Raw genomic sequence first — 17,398 nt, 5'->3', positions numbered from 1 at the left:
AACCTACGCCCATGTTTAGCAGTGAGTACATGAGGTTGACTAACAGCGTTATGACTCTCCTCCTGGCTCTGATTGGTTGATTTTGGTTGAGAGCGGTGTGTTTCTTCCAATAGTAGCTCAGGAAGGAAGTGGAGGAGATTGATCTTTGCACAGATTATCTGTCTCATAACATACTATCATAACATGACAGTTTTGGCAGATTTGTAGAAATCATGTTCTTTATGAAAAAAGTTACATACTGCAACTTTAAAGGAGGAGGATAAGTGTTATAAGTGCTGGAGTATTGAGAATGTTATGTGCAATTTGGAGGTGTGCTTCTGGAGAGGGAGGCTTATTCCATAGTTTGTGGCACACATACCGATTGCTACATGAAAGTAGCTTGAGTGCAGCACTTTGTTTTTAGATGCGAAAATAATGGATATTTATTTAAGCAGAGAAGCCAAGTCCCCGCTATTCTTCCTCCAAGAACTACAGTTCAAAAACTCTCGTGCTTCATTGTGAAAATTTAATCGCAGGTTCTTGATTTGCCGCAGATGATTTCTCACAAATGTTGGACCAACCACCCACATTCTGGTTGAATTTGAACTTTTGCCAAACTTAGTGTGGTGAAAATGGGCTTACAGGAAAACCAGTTGGGTATGATTAAAAAAATAAATATCTAGTAGCACAATATGTAAACACCAATAAAAATTAAATTGGTGACAATCGGGTAAGTGGGTAATAAGTTACTCAGCAATACAAGCAGCCAGCGGCAACAAAGGATGCAGAACCACAAGCAAAGTTGACATTTTCCCTCTGTGTCATCAATCACTAACTCGCCACCACACCTCCAATAATATATTCTCTTTAACAGTGAATAGTTTAACAGAATCAGGTCACAGCTTAAATCCGTTGAGAAGCAGAAATATTTAAATAACGCCAACTCAACAGGAACGTGGCTCTGAAATCGGAGCCAAGACGTAGCTGCAGTCGCTGGTTGAATAGAGTTGAAAAGACGAGATTTGACAGCTGAAGAGGAGATTATCCAGCTTCCAAGTTGGACTTTAACACAAGGATGCATAACGTAGCTATTATGTGTGGAGCTACACCAGCTTTTTTACAAACTGAACATGATTCACAGTTCCCATGAAAAAGTGCTAAACACCCTTTAACTTTTTTTTTTTTTTCTAACGCAAACTTCAGTGTGTTTTATTTGGCTTTATGTGATTAGAAAATAGAGCATTTTCATCAGGTGGAAGGAACTGGTCATATAATTACGACCATTGTAAACCAAGCACAAAATTCGTTTTATCTAATTTTATGTAGGATAAGGAGAAGTTGTGAATGGTGACATCGATTTTCTACACCATGCTAGAAATGTGTTCTATAGTTTTAACAACGTTAGTGGTGGAAATGAACGAAGCCGTTTGCTCTGTGTTGGCCATGTTAACAGCCGTCTCGTTCAACATGGCACTTCTTTCTTCGCAGTGGAGGATGGTTGTTTATGGTTAGTTTCATAGTGTCAGGATGGTACATTACATTCGTCACGGCAAAACGTTAGCGAATGGCTAAAATGTAAACCTTTGAGTCCACACCTTCAACAAGCAGTTGTCTCTCAGTAGCTGAGGCTCCAGATCAGTTCGAGGGCCAGAGTCCTGCAACTAATGGAGAAACTGAATCACTAGCTGTGTTTCTGTTACGAATGTATGCGAGTCTTTGTCGATGTTCTGCCCATGTGGTTTCCAGCCGTTGATTACGTCATTCGTGTGATGAGAAAATAGTGCGTCTATTTAGATACGACCAAAGAACTGCCTCATCCTAACTCAAAAGCTTTTAAGCAAATTTAAGTTTATATTTTCAGTTTGCACAATCCTATGGTGCAAACTGACACATGCAGTCGAGCTCTAAAGGCTTGAGGGTGGTGTGTTGAAGCAGAGTGTACAGCAAGGGGGAGATTTCCACCAGGCTAACCACCATGACACCTGCTCACATATTTTAATTAATTAAAAACGCTAGTTAAGTAAATCCACAGTTTATCCACTGTTGCTTGTTGGATAGGATCACAGGTTATAAGATTGCACACTTCCTGAAAGGTTGAACAGATTCACCGTCATAAACAATACTTGTAGTCAATGATGCCAAATTAATCTTCATTACAAATTTCTGTTCTGAACTCGGCCGTCCGACAGAAGTCACCAGTTATCTCCAGTGGATTGGTTTGAATGTTTCCTGAAGGGCAGTGACTGGGATTAGATGCAGGTTGGGATGAACCGTAAAGAAATATTTTGTTTCTTTCTTTGACAAGATAAGTGGAGATGGTTTTCTAAATACCCCAACCAGATTTAAACCCTTTTTATGATTTTCTGGAGCCACTTTTGTTGAAGCAGGAGAAAGTGAGGATGACTGCAGAGGAAGTTGTGTGTTCTCCACAAAGCTGCTGCTTCTTCATCCCCTGAAGGCTGGTCTTAATTGTTCGACGTGATATCTCCAGTCTGCCTCTCCTCTTTCTTTGACTGTTTTCTTCTTCTTCCTCCTCCCTTTCTCTCCCCTCCCTCAAGCTATTAGGGATTGGATTTGGAGCAGAACGATCCATTTAGTCTCTCTCCTCCACACCGATCCCTCTCTCCCTGCTTCCACACCTCCTCTGCAGGTTTGGCTCATCAAAGCCCAGGCTTAATCTGTCTATTTTTACCTGAAGGAATGAAAGGAAGGGATGAGGTAATGCTTTTCCTGTCCATCAGGTGGGCACCGGTGCATGGGAGGCTCTTCAGTTTGTGTGTGTAGCGCAGGGGTTTAGCGCCACCATCTGGACTGAGAGCAGATGATAATTTAAACTGCCTATGCTTTCTACATATCTCTGAAGAGACTAATATAAGCAGATTGACATACAAGGTTCCTTCCTGTTATAAATATTTAATACTTTTTCCAGATTGTGAAGTTCCCTTCATTTTAATTCCACATTTAAAATGGAAATACAAATGTTCACCGAAGCTTAATGGATGATAAAGTAAGCAATGAAGGAAGGAAGCTAGAAATAATGGTGGGTAATTAGTCGGGTAAACAGGAAGAAACACAGGAGAAAGGATGATAGGAATGAGAAATGAACAAAGTAACTTAATTTGTTCAAAGGTATGAAGAAAGGAAGGAAAAATAGAGAGAGAAGAGAAAAACAGAGAAAAGAAGGAAAAAGGACAAAGAATGTAAGAAAGAAAATAAAAAAGAAATGATGGAGACATTATGGGTCTAAGTTTAAATTCTGCTTTTCGGTTTCAGAGAAGTCATATATTTTGATTGAGGAAAAGCAAAGCGCCGCCTGGTGGACATAAACAGAAACTGTCAATGTTACAAGTGAAATAATTTTAATTGTGCAATAATAAAAGCTCTTAAATCTGATGGTTGTTAATGATTCCTGTTCAGAAACAGAAACATGTCGGTGCAGCCACAGGGTAGAAAATGTCTTTTCATCAAGACTCTTCTGGAAAAAATGGAACTTTTTTCCCCAACTAACAAAATTGCTTTGTGGAAAAAGGCCACAGAGCTGAGATATTCTTTCAACAGTATCATTTTTTCAGCCCTTTAGAAAGTTGATCATTTTCACTTTCTCAGTTTTTCTGTTTGTTTTAAACTGGTTCTAGGAGCACGACTCTCCTTAAGAATTTAATAAAACCACTACACCAGTTTTGCTCCTTGCATAGAGCAGTTGATGTTACAGGAAAGCAGTAGTAACATGGCTTTTTAATTGTTTTTGTTTTCTTTCACTGGGAATGTTGCTCTGTCATTCATAAGTAAAGATAAGTGAGCTGGTGTCTGCTGTACCTGAGAGCTTTCTACTTAAAGAAAACTATAAAACTGACTTCTTAAATTTTTGAATATTGGTATAAGAAATTGTTAATCTTTTATATATACATTTTAAAAAATGCTTCTTTACACTAAAGTGTACTCTAAAAGAAAAGAGAGAAAACTGAATGAAGACTTTCTCATTCTTTCCCTGCACTTTAAGGCACAGAAGTGGCAGGCGATTCACAACGTCTCGATAGAACCATCAAACCAGGCACAAGAACACGGAGTCTGTTTAGTCGTCTTTGTTGTGTCCATTGCAGTAGTTGAGTCGACCGATGCAGCTGCGACGAGGATGATCCTTAAAACTGAGGCAATCCACGGAGAAATGTGGACGTTTCTTTACGAGACACTGAAGCTCATCTAGGGAACAGGAAGAGACAAAAACAGGTTCAAGAGGTTTAGGAAGCTACAGCATGTGATTAATAAAGATCCTTTCACATCAACAGATTAGAATCTGTTTCACACCTGTGGATCTGAAATGTTCTGGATTGTTTCAAAGACGAACAAGATTTATAGCATGATGGAAAGAGTAGCTGCATTTCCATTGACCATAAAATTGCGTAAATTGGAATTACAAAAATAAATTAGCTTAATGGAAAGGAGTCAAATTGGTGGTGGAGGAAGACACTTTTTTCAATAAAGTTTTTACACTAGGAAGAAGTGGTTTTTGCATCGAAATTAGGGTATTTCACAAAAAACTGCAACTGAAACAATTTTCAGATCACACAAGTTGTGTGATCAGCAACTGGATGTTACTGCAGGCGGGAACAGATGAAGATGACAGGAAGTGGTAATGAATGATGGCAAGGTATGTTTTTTGATCGACTTATCACGTGAACAAACTTATTCACGTGTGATTTTAAATTGTGTTTCTTACTTAGTGGAAACACCACATTGCACTGTTTCTTGACATTAGTGCAATGCCAACAAAATGTAAAGGAAACACAGCTAACGATGTGAAAAACAGCTCTAAAGCTTTGCAGAAAAAGTATGTGGTCAGTATAAAATCCTTAGCAGATGGCATTTATCTTCAGTAAAGACAAGAAAATATTAAGCTACTGCAGCAGCTCAGATGAAGACATTGAGACACGTTGACAGAAACCGTCTCACACGGTTTCATTTATGCAGTATAGCTGAAAAAGCTACATATTAGCATATCCAGTCAAAAGTTTTCATTGTGACTCTCTCCAGAGTCACAATGAGGCTTTTATTACATAAAATCCCAGTAAAACGGTGAAGTAAATCATTTGTAAGGCAGAAAATGACAAAGTCTTACCATAAGTGACCTTCGCTGTGTGTTGAGCTTCAAGTTCAAGGAACAGAGGAGCGAGCTCCACTTCCTTTACTCCCAACATTATTTCTAAGACGACGGCCAGGTCTTCTCCTGTGACTCCCCCGCTGTCCTCCTCATACAGCTACAACACAGCGACGGGTCAGTTTAGCACAGTGACCCAAATGACCCACACAAACACCAGCAGCACCACTCAGGCTGCTGTTCTCACCTGGAAGGCCAGCTTTAATGTGTCCAGGGGTTTATGAGGTCGCTGTACAGTAGACAGAGCGGTGACATAGTGTCTGACGTCTATCTTTCCGTCTCCATCCTGATATAAAAGACGAATTTAGTTCAACATGAAACAGGAAGTGCAGCACATCTGGAAAGTATTCACAGCGCTTCACTTTTTCCACATTCTATGTTACAGCCTTATTCTAAATTTTGCTCTTTCCTCAAAATTCAACACATTAATACTCAGTTATGATGATGTGGAAACTGTATGTTTGCCAAGGTTATAATTCATTATAGTTTAGTTTTGTTTTGTTGTGACTTTTTGTCTAACTCAGTTAGTTGTAATTAGTTTTTGACATTTTTTATTAGTTTCTATTAAATATTGTTTAGCAGTTGTAGAGTTTTCAGACTTCGGTTAATTTTTAGGTGCAGAATTCAGAAAGGTCAAAGTATCGTATGGTGGTGATGTGTGCATCCACTGGGTAATGAACACTGAGCAGAAGGTACCAATTTCAAAAAATGTATTCAATTATTGTTGAACAACCAACTGCGTGGTGTTTCCCTCCATTTTGGTAATGTCACATCAGTTTGAAAGTTTAATAAATAGATTCATCAAAAACAAAGGATACTACTATTATATATCTTTAATTTCAGTATGTTTTAGATTTATTTGTAATTTTTCCCCTTCTATTACTGTTTTTATTTATTTCAGTTAATGGAAATGTTTTCTCAATTTCAATGTTCGTTATTTCCTTAGCTTTAGTTAACGTTAAAAAGCTTTTTATTCACTCTTGGAATGAAGAAGAACATTTCTTTTTTTTTTTTTTTTTTTTGCCTCTGGCTTATTTGTGATTCTCTTGAGTTACAAAAACCTCTGGATATTCTGGACACTCACTGATATTTGAAGTAGTTTAATTTTGGAAGGTGTTGCCTCCATCCTTCCTCACTGACCTGATGGAAGAGGCTGTGGATTTGTCTGAGCGTGTCTGTAACTGGAAGGCTGAGAAACTGGGCAAAGTCCTCCAGTCCCAGTCTGTCCCCCTGCAGCTTGGCGGCCCTCCTGGCCTCCTCGTCCAGCCGGCCGCCTCTGCTCCCCGACTTTAACCTGTCGTGATGAGAACAAGAGGGGAAAAGCTCTGACACATGCACCTTCATGGGCCTGTTTTTATTTCTGTTTCAGACATTTGGTTATGCCATTAGCGGAAGTCGTGATGAGTGGATTATTTGAAATAATAAACTAATGGATTAATCATTACCTGGAGTAAACAGTCATAAAAACAAAACACACCCAGAGGAGTAATTCAGCCAAAAACCATGCAGACATATTTACATATTGCATTTAAGGTAATAATAAAAAAAACACCTGGTGACTTCATCCAGTTCAAATTCTGTTATAGAAAATCTATTATTAAGCACTTTTTGCTATCCAATGATAAACTGCTTGATCGACAAAAAATAGTCAACCGATCAGCACATTTCTGTGTTGATGGTAAATGAAGCAGAAAGGGCTGAACTCTTCACATGTTGATGTTAGAAGTCTGTTTCTGTAGCTGTGTTCACTATAAGAACAGTATGTTATTGCATCTTAGGCAATAAAATGTTTCTTATTTTAAAAATAAGTTTAAGTAATTCAAAGAAAAATCTGCAGAATGTGTCCATTTTCTTGTCTGATTGTTGATTATTAAATCAAAGTTCCAGTAATGGCCCTATGAAAGTGTGTTTCTCTCCTTCCTCCAGCAGGGGTCAGTGTTTCTACACTGTGATCCTCTCCCCTCACTCACCCCAGTTGGCCCAGCAGCTGGTTGAAGTGCAGCAGGCTGGTGCAGTCGTGTATTCTCAGCGGGCCGTGTGACAGGATGATGTCCCGGTCGTCGAAGGACAGGTCTGTGAGGGGAACCTCCAGCGCCCTTCCAGGACGGAGCAGACATTTGAACATACATGAGATGGACAAAAAGGACAGCGCGTTTTAAACTTGACCCAAACATAAGCAGACGATCTGCTCCTCGGTGTTTGTGCAAACACGGCTGCACGTGAACTCACTCGGCCATGAGCTTCCTGACGTTGCTGGCAAACAGAGCAGGGTTTTCCCTCTCCTTCGCTGACGGGCGGTAGATGGGTAAATACTGCAGAAAACGGTGAGAGGAGGTGAGCCGCAGTGTAATCGCAGCACACCAAAAACATCGTCACTTTTTAAGCGCTCACCTCGATCTCTATAGAGTTGTGAGGCTGACACAGAGTGAGCCACAAAAGCTTAAACCTGAAGAAGAAGAAAACAGAACTAAATAGCTGACGTTCTGTAGTGTTTGTGTTCACTTTGATAGGAACAGATTTCTGGTGTCTCTAATCACAAATACAGCCCATCAAAAGTATTCACACCCTTTCCTTTCTCGTGTTTTGTCACATTATGACCACAAACTTAAATGACGTCTTAGGAATTGATGTGACTGTCACAAAGTAGAGCATTAATGATGAAATGTGGTAAAGTTATGGGGGTTTTTTACATATAAAAATCTGACAACTGTGGCGAACGATGATATGAAATCTGTTGAATTCTAATGAAATTTACTGCTAATAGTCCAACAATGTGCTAATTAATATAAATACAGCTGTTCTTTGGAGGCTTCAGAGATTTGTTAAACACTTGTGAACAAACAGCATCATGAAGATGAATAAACACGGCAGACAACAATAGAATGGTTTACATCAAAACACTTCATATGTTGGGACGGCCAAGTCAAAGTCCAGACCTAAATCCAACTGAGGTCCTTTCAGATTACTTGAAAACCAATCTTCACCGATGCTCTACAAATAACCTCAGCGCTTTACCAAACATTTGATGAAAAAGATTGTTATATTTTTAAAGCTGGCCAAAAGATTTAGACTGGGTGAATAAAAAAACACGTTCAGGTTTTAAACGATGTGTAACTTTACTTCCACCTCACAATGGTGTTGGTGTGGTACATAAAATTGAAGTAAAAGGAGTTACAGGGTGTGGTTCTGATGGGAAAAGGTTCAGGAGGTGTGAAAACTTTTGCGCCGTAACCAATTATGCACAGATAGAAACTCACGCTCCAGGGCCGCGCCAGGTCCACGAAAACGTGTCCTGCAGACATGGAAGAAATATGTTACAACACATGCAACAGGATCCTTTCTGAATATTTTGGATCACTTTATTCAAAATGTATGAAAAATATATTCCTCCTATTGCTATATTTAGCATGCTACCAGCAAACGGTAGCTGGAATTAGCAAGGCAAATAAACAAACAGGGCTGGCAGCTGCCCCGAAAGTCAGGACGGTGACTAAACAGAGAAGTTTGAAACAAAGACTTTCGAGGGAAGCGGACATGCAAACCTTAGTAATACCAGCTGCATCATTTATGAGCGCGTGAGGAGAAGCGCTGGAGGCGATGGCAGGGGAGGAGATATGACACCTGTCTGCGCACGCCTGCGAGCGCGAGCGTGCGGGGCGAGGAGCAAACGGGTGAAATATCACCCCGCTGGAACACGAAGTCAGTCGACACATGAGGGGAAACGCACCCCGACACGACAAACGGCAGCCATTACATCAGAGGCGGCTCGGAGCGCACAGAGCCTGAGGTCACGGTCGGACCGGGTCGCGGGTCTGAAGGTAGACATGTGGAAGGATGAAAGGAGACGCTCACCAGTTTGTTTGGGTATCGCAGCACCACTGGCTGCACTGGGAGTCCTGGGATGAAAGCACCTTTTAAACACAAAAATGAGAGAAAATTAAGAGTAAGAACAAAAAAGCATGAACCTACTGGCAGACGGCTTCCCTGTTGGGACTTTAATGTATCCTGATGATGACAGACGAGCTGAACAGCCACATGCAGTATTAATGGCTTCAGGAAAGACCTTTCCAAGCCTCTGTCTGCCTTTTGAAGGCTTTATTATGTGAAAATAAACAGTCAAAAAGGCTACATGTATAATTTATCTGCAGGTCTTTAATAAAAGATACAGTAACGTTCATTTATCACCTAAATCTAAATCTCACGTAACAAGACGGCTACGGTTTCCTCATCTCTGTTCATCATTACTGAGGTCAAAGCAAAAAGCATAAGAATTTGTTACATTTATTCAAGCCTTTTGCTTTCTTTTCAGGTAGATCTGACTACCTGAAACGATCTACCTGATCATCTGACATATGATTCTGACTTATGTCAGAATCATATGTTGTGACATATGATTTAAGCAGCAATCATGAACTGCATTCAGTTGAGAGATTAAGCATAAACAAAGCAAATATTTTGCATAGTTCCTGGTAGAGCAGCTGATTGGAGATTCAACAAACCGTTTAAAGAGAACTACGCTGCTACAAAATGCTAAAAATTGAATATTAAGCTAAATCAGTGGGCAGCTAATCATTGAATGATGATTCTCTCCTTGAAGTCCCAGTCAGTCATCCCTGCATATCCATGATGGTTTCCCATCTTTGACCTTTATGAGGTGACAAATTTGCTTATTTTGTGTATTTAGCTTGTAAATAGAATTATGGGTAATGTTGAACATTTTGTTAAACAAATCTGTGTTCTTCTAGTCAAGTCAAGTTTATTTCTATATCACATTACAGCTAATAACAAATTGTATTATTGCAGGATTAAACCTTGAGAAATTGCCTATTAACACAAAGTAGTTCCTGTTCTTTACGTAAGATCTGGACCAGAGAGTCCAAACCAGCTTCTCAAATGTGGGTCAGAACGAAAAAAAACTGTAACAGAATGTAATATGTTTTTAATACAATACAGTTGAATTAAATTACATGTCAGATTTAAGTACTACATGTCCATTTATTGACATGGTACTATTAAAACAAAACCGGTACACCATGGGTACGAAGTGGTTTTCGTAGTTAAAGTAGGAAGAAAAAACAATTGAAAGAGAAGAAAAACTTCTTGAATTTAGGAAAGGACACAGAAAGCAAAAGCACATCTACACAAACTCCACATATAGCTGGTGTGCTGTACCGAGAGACAAAGCAGGAGGAGACATGTCCAGAGAGGACTGGAAGCACACGGCACAAAGATCAAGTTGGCTTTAACCCACATATACGCAAACACAACCAGAGCTGCACCAACCCACAGGGCTTATTGGGAAAGACTGAATAACAGACTGGAAAAAAGGGGATTAGAAGGAGCTGGCATCAGACAATAGCTGACCACATAACCCCCCTCATGCGTCCGCACATACACACGGACGTTAGCGGAAAAACAAGTCTGATAAAAGAAAGCAAAGGGTCGGACTTTTATGCACGAAGCAGCAGGGCGCCAAACGTCCCTGCCTGCTGGGTTTAATTTGTTCTGACATAAACGCTGGGAGCTGGTCGCAACAGAGTCAGAATCCATTCACAAATAATCATATAAAAGTCCAAACAAACTAAAATAAAAACCCAGGCTGAGGGAGTCTGTTGTAATGCGGACACACCCATTATTGGAAATCAGCCGGAACGTCAAATGAAACGGTTCTGCTTTGGTTTGCGCAGTAAAGGCTTCACCTGCTGCTCTGGATCAAAAACAAAACCTACTTCTAATGTGACAACAGAGATGAATAGTTTCTGTTTTACTCCGATGGATAAGAGTAAATGTTTATCCCAAGTGAAATCAGTCTTGTACTGAAATGGGCTGAAAGGCCACTCAGCCAGGAAGAGGCCGTTACTCCAAAAGCAACGTAAAAAAGTCAGATTTCAGTTGTACTGAGGGACAAAGATCCTAGTTTTTAATAGACATGTCTCAGTGTGATGAATAGGCCTGTCGCTAAAACCAATAAATTCCATAATAAATTAAAGCAAGCTCAATTTCCATCTGCATGATTTATTATTCTTCTCTTTTCTGTTTCTACCAAAAACTGGACAACAAAAGTCTTCAGTTTGGTGCTTTAGCCTCAACGAAACTTCCCTTTGTTTTCTTTTTTTAAGAATAATTCATTTTATTTGTTGTTTCTGTTGTTTAGGTTATTTTGGATAGTTAAAATGTCTTTCAGCTCCAGTGTTGAATGTCAGTTAAAATATAGAGTTTCATAATATTTGAGAAATTACTCAAAATTTGTCCGATTTAAAAGTTTGTCCTTTTTATACAGTGTACGTGACAGTACCTCCAGTTTTTTTGCAATTCTGCGATCATGGACATTCACACAAAATCAAAAGATCTCTGCATATTGCAAATTTTCTGCAAAAATGGTGAAAAACATTGGGTTTAAGTAACTGCTAACTCCCACCTGCAGGTGGCAGTACGTCTTACTCCTGCACTGCTGCCTTAAGCAAACTTGATGTCAAGTTTGAGTCTGTGATCGTTATGGCGAGTAACAAAAATCAAACTAATTAAGTTCTTTAAAGAATAAAAATGTTTGTGTCCAATCTGTCTGCTTGAGGAAAAAATACAGTAAAATTCCTTACAACTATTTATAAAATAGCACCACAAAATCCATGATTTTAATTGAAAAAAATAAAATTAAAAATCACAAAAACAATTACAAAATCCTGGAGGGACTTATGCGAATGCACTGTTTTCATTTCCTTCTAGAATTTAAGAATGAGGGTCAAAAATAACTTCCTGTAATGTTCTGGTCATGTTGTAGCAGGTAGGGGACTGAAAACATACCAGCCTTGAATAAGATGAGACCCGACCTGTTGGTGCACGTCCCCTCAGGGAATATCATGATCTAGAACAAGGAGTTTAACATTAATATAGTATAACACGTAAAAACACGGCAAAAAAATGCTTTAGTTTCTTTGAATGCGTTTGAGGTTAGACTTGTGTGTGTGTGTGTGCGTTTGTTTGTAATACCTTGTGGGGACGATTTTCCTGACATATACTACGTTGTGGGGACCAATCGCTCCTCGTGGGGACCGGAGCCTGGTCCCCACGAGGGGAAACCCTGTTTTTGGGTCAGGGGTCAGATTTAGGGCTAAGGTATGAATTGAGGTTTGGTTAGGGTTAGGGTTAGGTATGTGATGGTTAGGGTTAGGAAAAGGGTAAAGGTTTAGGCTGTAGAAATGAATGGAAGTCAATGGAAAGTAGGGTTAGGGTAGGGTTAGGGTTAAACGTGTGTGTGAGTATGTGTGTGCGAATCGATGTGTGTGAACACAACACCTGGGGCCACTTTCCTCCAGACTGGGCTCTTCGTTTGATCTCCTCAACAGTTTTTCTCCTGGAGTGCTGATCCGACCGGAATACCAACACTGGCCTGATGTAGCTGATCAGAGCTAGAGGAGGCCATGATGAAGAGATGCATTTTAGAAGCCAATATGAGAGAGAAAAAAATCAAAATCATTAAGAAGGAAAATATGTGATTAGAAATTTAAGAAAATGCAGCAAAACAAAAAATACTCCAAGCACCAAAAGTCTGTCAACATACATATAACTACTTCTAATTTTAAAAAAGCAACTAATAACCTTAAAAAAATAATATAATCAAAGTAGCTGTGTTGTACTTATTTTTAAAAAACTTTGGTAAAGAGCTTTAACGCTAACTGAGAAAGTTTATGTTCCTCAAAACTGCAGCACTTTTTAAGGGAGCTACTTTGTTGTTGACTCCTACAAATAATAGATAAAAATCATTTTCACCATCCAAGTTACTGAAAACACTTGGATGTGTTTTCAGTCACACATTTGGGCAATGAAGTGTTTATGTTTTAAAAAGGAATTTAATCATTTGTTTATTTGCCTCTTTTAATACATTTCTAATATCTAATAAAAAAGATTGAGGTTTTAAGCTTTTTTTGTGCCAACTTTATATCCAATTAATCGATTAATTGGCAGACTAATTGATTACTAAAATAATCATTAGACATGTAGATGTGTTGAGAGGCTAAACTCTTTAAATCTAGAAGATTTCTATACAAACACTGCACTCTTCTTCCCTTTTTGCATTTTTCCTATTGTAAGCATGGAAATGTCAATGACTCACTGCCCCAGACTGGGACGCTCTGGCTCTCCAGCTTGGCGACAATGGAGCACATGGTCATGGTGACTGGGATCGCGTCGAAATAGGAGGAATGCGGGGCTACGGTGAGGATGGGAACTTCAGAAGGCGGCGCTCGCTCCCCTTTCACTTTGATCCAATGGAAACCACCACAGAACCACATGGCTCGCATAATGACCCGAAGACAAAGATCTATTATTCTGACAAAGCAAACGTTTTATGCATTAATTTCTTTTTGTCAGACCTAAAGACATTACAACCCGCCTTTGATAAATGTCTCTTACTGTACCATCTCGCCCCAACACACCTCCTCCACCACGACTGTGGATCGGGGACAAGCTCGGAACGTCCCAGCGAAGCCGTGAAGGCGAAAGGCCACGCCAGCAGCATGAAGAAAGAGACCAACAGCAGCCGGACTGGAAAAACTGTAACCGATATGAGTCCGATCTGGAGACGAGAGAGAAAAGACACAAAAATACAAATAATCAACAAATTACTGCAGTGCCGCTACTCAGTGTGAACCCAGTGCCTTGCAACAATGTTCACACCTGATGAGCTTTTCACATTCCTGTCATAAAACGACCTCAAACGTTCACTTCATTTTTTGTCCCAAGCTTGTTTCATTAGTTTGTTTTTTTTATTCAGTTGTGTCACATTTCAGTGTCAGATTTACATTAGTTAATTTCCAGTGAATTATTCCATTTGTTCATGTCAAGTTATTTCAGTGACCTTGTAGGTCTTTTGGTCATTAACAAACTTTATGTGTAACTTTCTTGTGTTTTTTGGTATGAGGACCTTTGCAAATGACTGTAAGTAGTTCAAACTAAATTATTGAAATGTGCATGACACATTCATATACTGCAGAGAAATGTGGCTGTATATTCTGGAGGGGAAGGAGGAGGAAACTCACATTCCGTCTGAGCCTTCAGGAAGGAGCAAACACTCATCCATCAACATTCCCCTTCTAACACCATACGTTTTGAGCATGCACATTTTCAAGTATATCACAACTTCAGCTTAACCCTACGACTAGGTCATAACAGTCACATTAAATCTTGTTGGTGCAGATAACGTGCAAGTAACTCAGAAATGTCATCAATCTGTTCAGCCTGACTCTTTTCCAGGATGTTTACTGGAAGTCACTGCACACTGAAAAGTATTGTAAGTTGTTCTCTATTGATGCTCTGATGAGAACAATAAGGCCTGATGGACTATTAATATTAATCCTAGGTCTAAACTTACTTCTTGGGGTCACTCATACTAATTTGGACAGTTTTGCCAGGAATAGGGGTGTCTGGGTGTCCATCTTGGTCCTGCTATCCCCTGGACCAGTGTTTAACTCCAGTCCTTAGAGACCACTGTCCTGAGTATTTTAGATTTGTCTTTGTTCCAGAAGACTTGATTCAAATGATTGCATGACCCCCTCTGCACGCTATCAAGTGCTGCAGAAACTTGTTAATCACCGACTTATTCAAGTCAGGTGTGTGTGTCAGAAGGGATACACCTAAAACATGTAGGGTAAAGGTTAATGAGGACCGGAGTAGAGAAACACTGCCCTAAACCCTATCTTGTATAAGTTGTAGACAATGGACAGATGAACTCTTTGCTGTACCTCTATGTTTTGAGCTAAAATTAAAGGCTTTGCAAAAGAAAGTCAAGTACCAAGCTCTTGAGCGAATGCTATTTCATGAAGCTCCTTCCCCCAGCTCCTGAAAGCATTGTCTAGGACTGGACTGTGAAATACCGTAAACATCTCTTTCAACTGTCCAAAGGCACATGTCGATTTTCCCTTTGATTTAAAGCGTTCCCCAATTTTAAACAAATTTAAATTAAGCCACAGAGTTTGCAAACCACCTGTTTTGAGTTAATGCCTGCATGTTCCATGAAGACTTTGCATAGTGAAACGAGCAATGATCAGGAACTAAAACACATCCCTTGTGCAATCCCCAAAGGAAGGGTGATCAAGTTGGAGGAGCTTGTCTTGCCACAGAGAGATCACTGACCAGAGAGAGTTCAGCTCTGCAAACGTTATGGTTGCAAAGGACATGAAAGTATCATAGATGTATGTTTTTCTAGCACATGATGTACTCTGTGGTCCTCAAGGGACACGGAAAAAGATCAGGTAGAAGTGACACTCCCACTGCTTGAATAAGTAAAAAGATGAATCCCTTGTTCCATTGACCTTATCACGACATCAAGGCAACAAAGAGTTTTTTTTCCAAAAGGCAGGCCCTCTGGCAGTGATTTTTTCCCCCACAGTGTTGCCTTTTTTAACGTAACGTAAGCAGCAGCCGTAGAAGAAACCCGGTGACTAAGCTGTCATTCCTTGTCTCTTTCGGTGTGATGAAACAGACGCGGTGCCGTGGATAAACTAACAGACTTACAGAGTCCCAGCTTGCTGAGTAAATTCAGACTGTGTGACATCTCTGGCTTCCTCCAGCTGATTGCCCTCCCTCAGTTCAATCTTCTCTTCTCCCACTCTTATTGCTCTCTTCCCCTCTTTACACCTTAAAGGATCTCAGGTCCCCAGAGTCTTCCTCTCCTCAACCATCAGCCCATCAATCCCTCACTCTCCGTCTCCATCTGCTCCACCACATGTTCACCCATCACTCTGCTCTCCTCTTACTTTGGAATGACGCGCTTGTTGTCACCGCCCTTGGGAGTTGTATCTAAGCTCCTCTTCCTTCCTCTGCCATCTTTCCATCCTTCGTGATACATGTCTGAATGTGGAGGACCCAGGTGCGGGCTTCAGGGCTGTATTAATAAATAAAAACCACCGGGTTGATTTATGAAGCTCAAACACTCTTCCCGACTCTCCACCCCTCCCCGCTCCCTGCAGTTGTGCGTCATGGCTGGAGCTCGACAAATCCGTCTGGGGTGATCTGCTTGACATTTTCTCTGGAGGTGGTAAAAGAATGAGCCAGGGCAGAACAGACTGAACCTGAATTTTATAGGGAACAGATATCAAAAGGCTTACTTGGAATTCGCAATAATAATAATACACTTAAGCACTTTTAGCAGCCTATTAAAATCAGAACGTCAGCTTTCAAGTTCAAGGAAAACTGCCTTTCCTGTTTAATGTTGCGAATCCCAACAGCAACGTTAGGGTTAGGGCCCAGCCGTGAGAAACATTTTCTTTCCGTTCTAGCTTGACAATATTTATTTTCCAGTGGGAATAAAGGAAGCATCAAGTTCTCCAGAAGTTCCTGTAAACACCAGCGAGCTCAGACTCTAGGACCACACCGGTACCAGCAGATGGCTTGGCTCCCAAAATCACAGAGGAAACAGAGGAACTAAAGGTTTGATTCTGCCTCTCCGCTCTTCCTTTAGACTCTGGAACCTTGATGTCTTTTTTTCTTCCACTCAACTTTCCATTAACATGTTCACATTTCGCATATTGTAATCAGCCAGATTATTTGGCAACAGTGGCGCAAAAAGTGGGTATGCAGCACATGCAACGCATAGGGGCGCAGCACCGGAGAGGGCGCCAAAACCCCGTCTGGAGAGTGCCGATTATGTTTTCCCATACACTTTAGCGCGCCTTATGCTCCGTCACCTCAAGCACATAATGAGGTAAATGTAGCGCGAGTCGCCTCGCGGGGGGGAGCGAGCGTATGTTTTCTACGCTGACGTTCCTTCCTTCGGGGGTTATGTCTTCGCATCCACCTGAATAATGTGCAGTTGCGCCACTGTTTGGCAATCACCTTAAGCTCCTAAAGGAAGAATACAATGACCGCCTGTAGGTTAACTATCAAGTCAGCAGTCTTCCCCATGACTTTGTAGGCCATAATGTAATTTATCTGCTTTTTTTTAAATCCATTTTTCTCTTGCGTAATATTATTAAAAATAAAAAGGACCTCTTGTGATCGACACGTAACATTAATCGTGTGTTAACAAATAGGTTTCCGTCTCGCAACCTTACTTGACATCCAAAAAAATGAAAACATCTCTCGAAAACCGAGTAGAACATGTTATTCTCCGATGAAAACAGACATTTCATCCCTAAATATCACTGTATCCGCATTGAAACATAGTATGAGCATCATGCACAGGGGTGAGTTTTCTCCAAGTCAAACTGAGGTTTGTGTAAAAGTGGAGGAAGTTTTAAGGTCTGGAAACAATTTAACTCCTTCTGTTTT

The 17,398-nt window shown here is 40.3% G+C and overlaps 1 protein-coding gene and 1 long non-coding RNA gene across 3 annotated transcripts in view; one reads left to right on the top strand and one right to left on the bottom strand.

Moving 5' to 3' along the window:
* LOC106946122 (uncharacterized) overlaps nucleotides 1-7,147 on the top strand; it is a 27,802-nt gene extending 20,655 nt beyond the window's left edge. Inside the window, exon 3 of the long non-coding RNA XR_001424700.1 lies at nucleotides 7,061-7,147. This is a non-coding gene — a long non-coding RNA (uncharacterized LOC106946122). The remainder of the gene's footprint in view (nucleotides 1-7,060) is intronic.
* LOC106946119 (lysophosphatidylcholine acyltransferase 1-like) overlaps nucleotides 3,745-17,398 on the bottom strand; it is a 21,074-nt gene continuing 7,420 nt past the window's right edge. Inside the window, exons 2-14 of one of the 2 annotated variants that reach the window (XM_015030257.1) lie at nucleotides 13,567-13,706; nucleotides 13,245-13,459; nucleotides 12,428-12,540; nucleotides 11,936-11,996; nucleotides 8,987-9,045; nucleotides 8,392-8,426; nucleotides 7,526-7,580; nucleotides 7,364-7,446; nucleotides 7,105-7,230; nucleotides 6,275-6,428; nucleotides 5,322-5,420; nucleotides 5,096-5,234; nucleotides 3,745-4,179 (exon numbers count right to left, since the gene is read on the bottom strand). In XM_015030257.1, the coding sequence (XP_014885743.1) occupies nucleotides 4,052-4,179; nucleotides 5,096-5,234; nucleotides 5,322-5,420; nucleotides 6,275-6,428; nucleotides 7,105-7,230; nucleotides 7,364-7,446; nucleotides 7,526-7,580; nucleotides 8,392-8,426; nucleotides 8,987-9,045; nucleotides 11,936-11,996; nucleotides 12,428-12,540; nucleotides 13,245-13,459; nucleotides 13,567-13,706 (1,407 nt within the window). In that variant the 3' untranslated portion in view covers nucleotides 3,745-4,051. Of the gene's footprint in view, nucleotides 4,180-5,095; nucleotides 5,235-5,321; nucleotides 5,421-6,274; nucleotides 6,429-7,104; nucleotides 7,231-7,363; nucleotides 7,447-7,525; nucleotides 7,581-8,391; nucleotides 8,427-8,986; nucleotides 9,046-11,935; nucleotides 11,997-12,427; nucleotides 12,541-13,244; nucleotides 13,460-13,548; nucleotides 13,707-17,398 lie in introns of those variants that run through there. The other variant, XM_015030258.1, reaches the window with a different exon arrangement.

The sequence above is a fragment of the Poecilia latipinna genome, unplaced genomic scaffold (assembly GCF_001443285.1).
Source record: "Poecilia latipinna isolate Pla-1442-1.1 unplaced genomic scaffold, P_latipinna-1.0 Scaffold177, whole genome shotgun sequence".
In the NCBI taxonomy this organism is placed as follows: Eukaryota; Metazoa; Chordata; class Actinopteri; order Cyprinodontiformes; family Poeciliidae; genus Poecilia; species Poecilia latipinna.
This window is presented reverse-complemented; position numbering and strand designations above follow the sequence as displayed.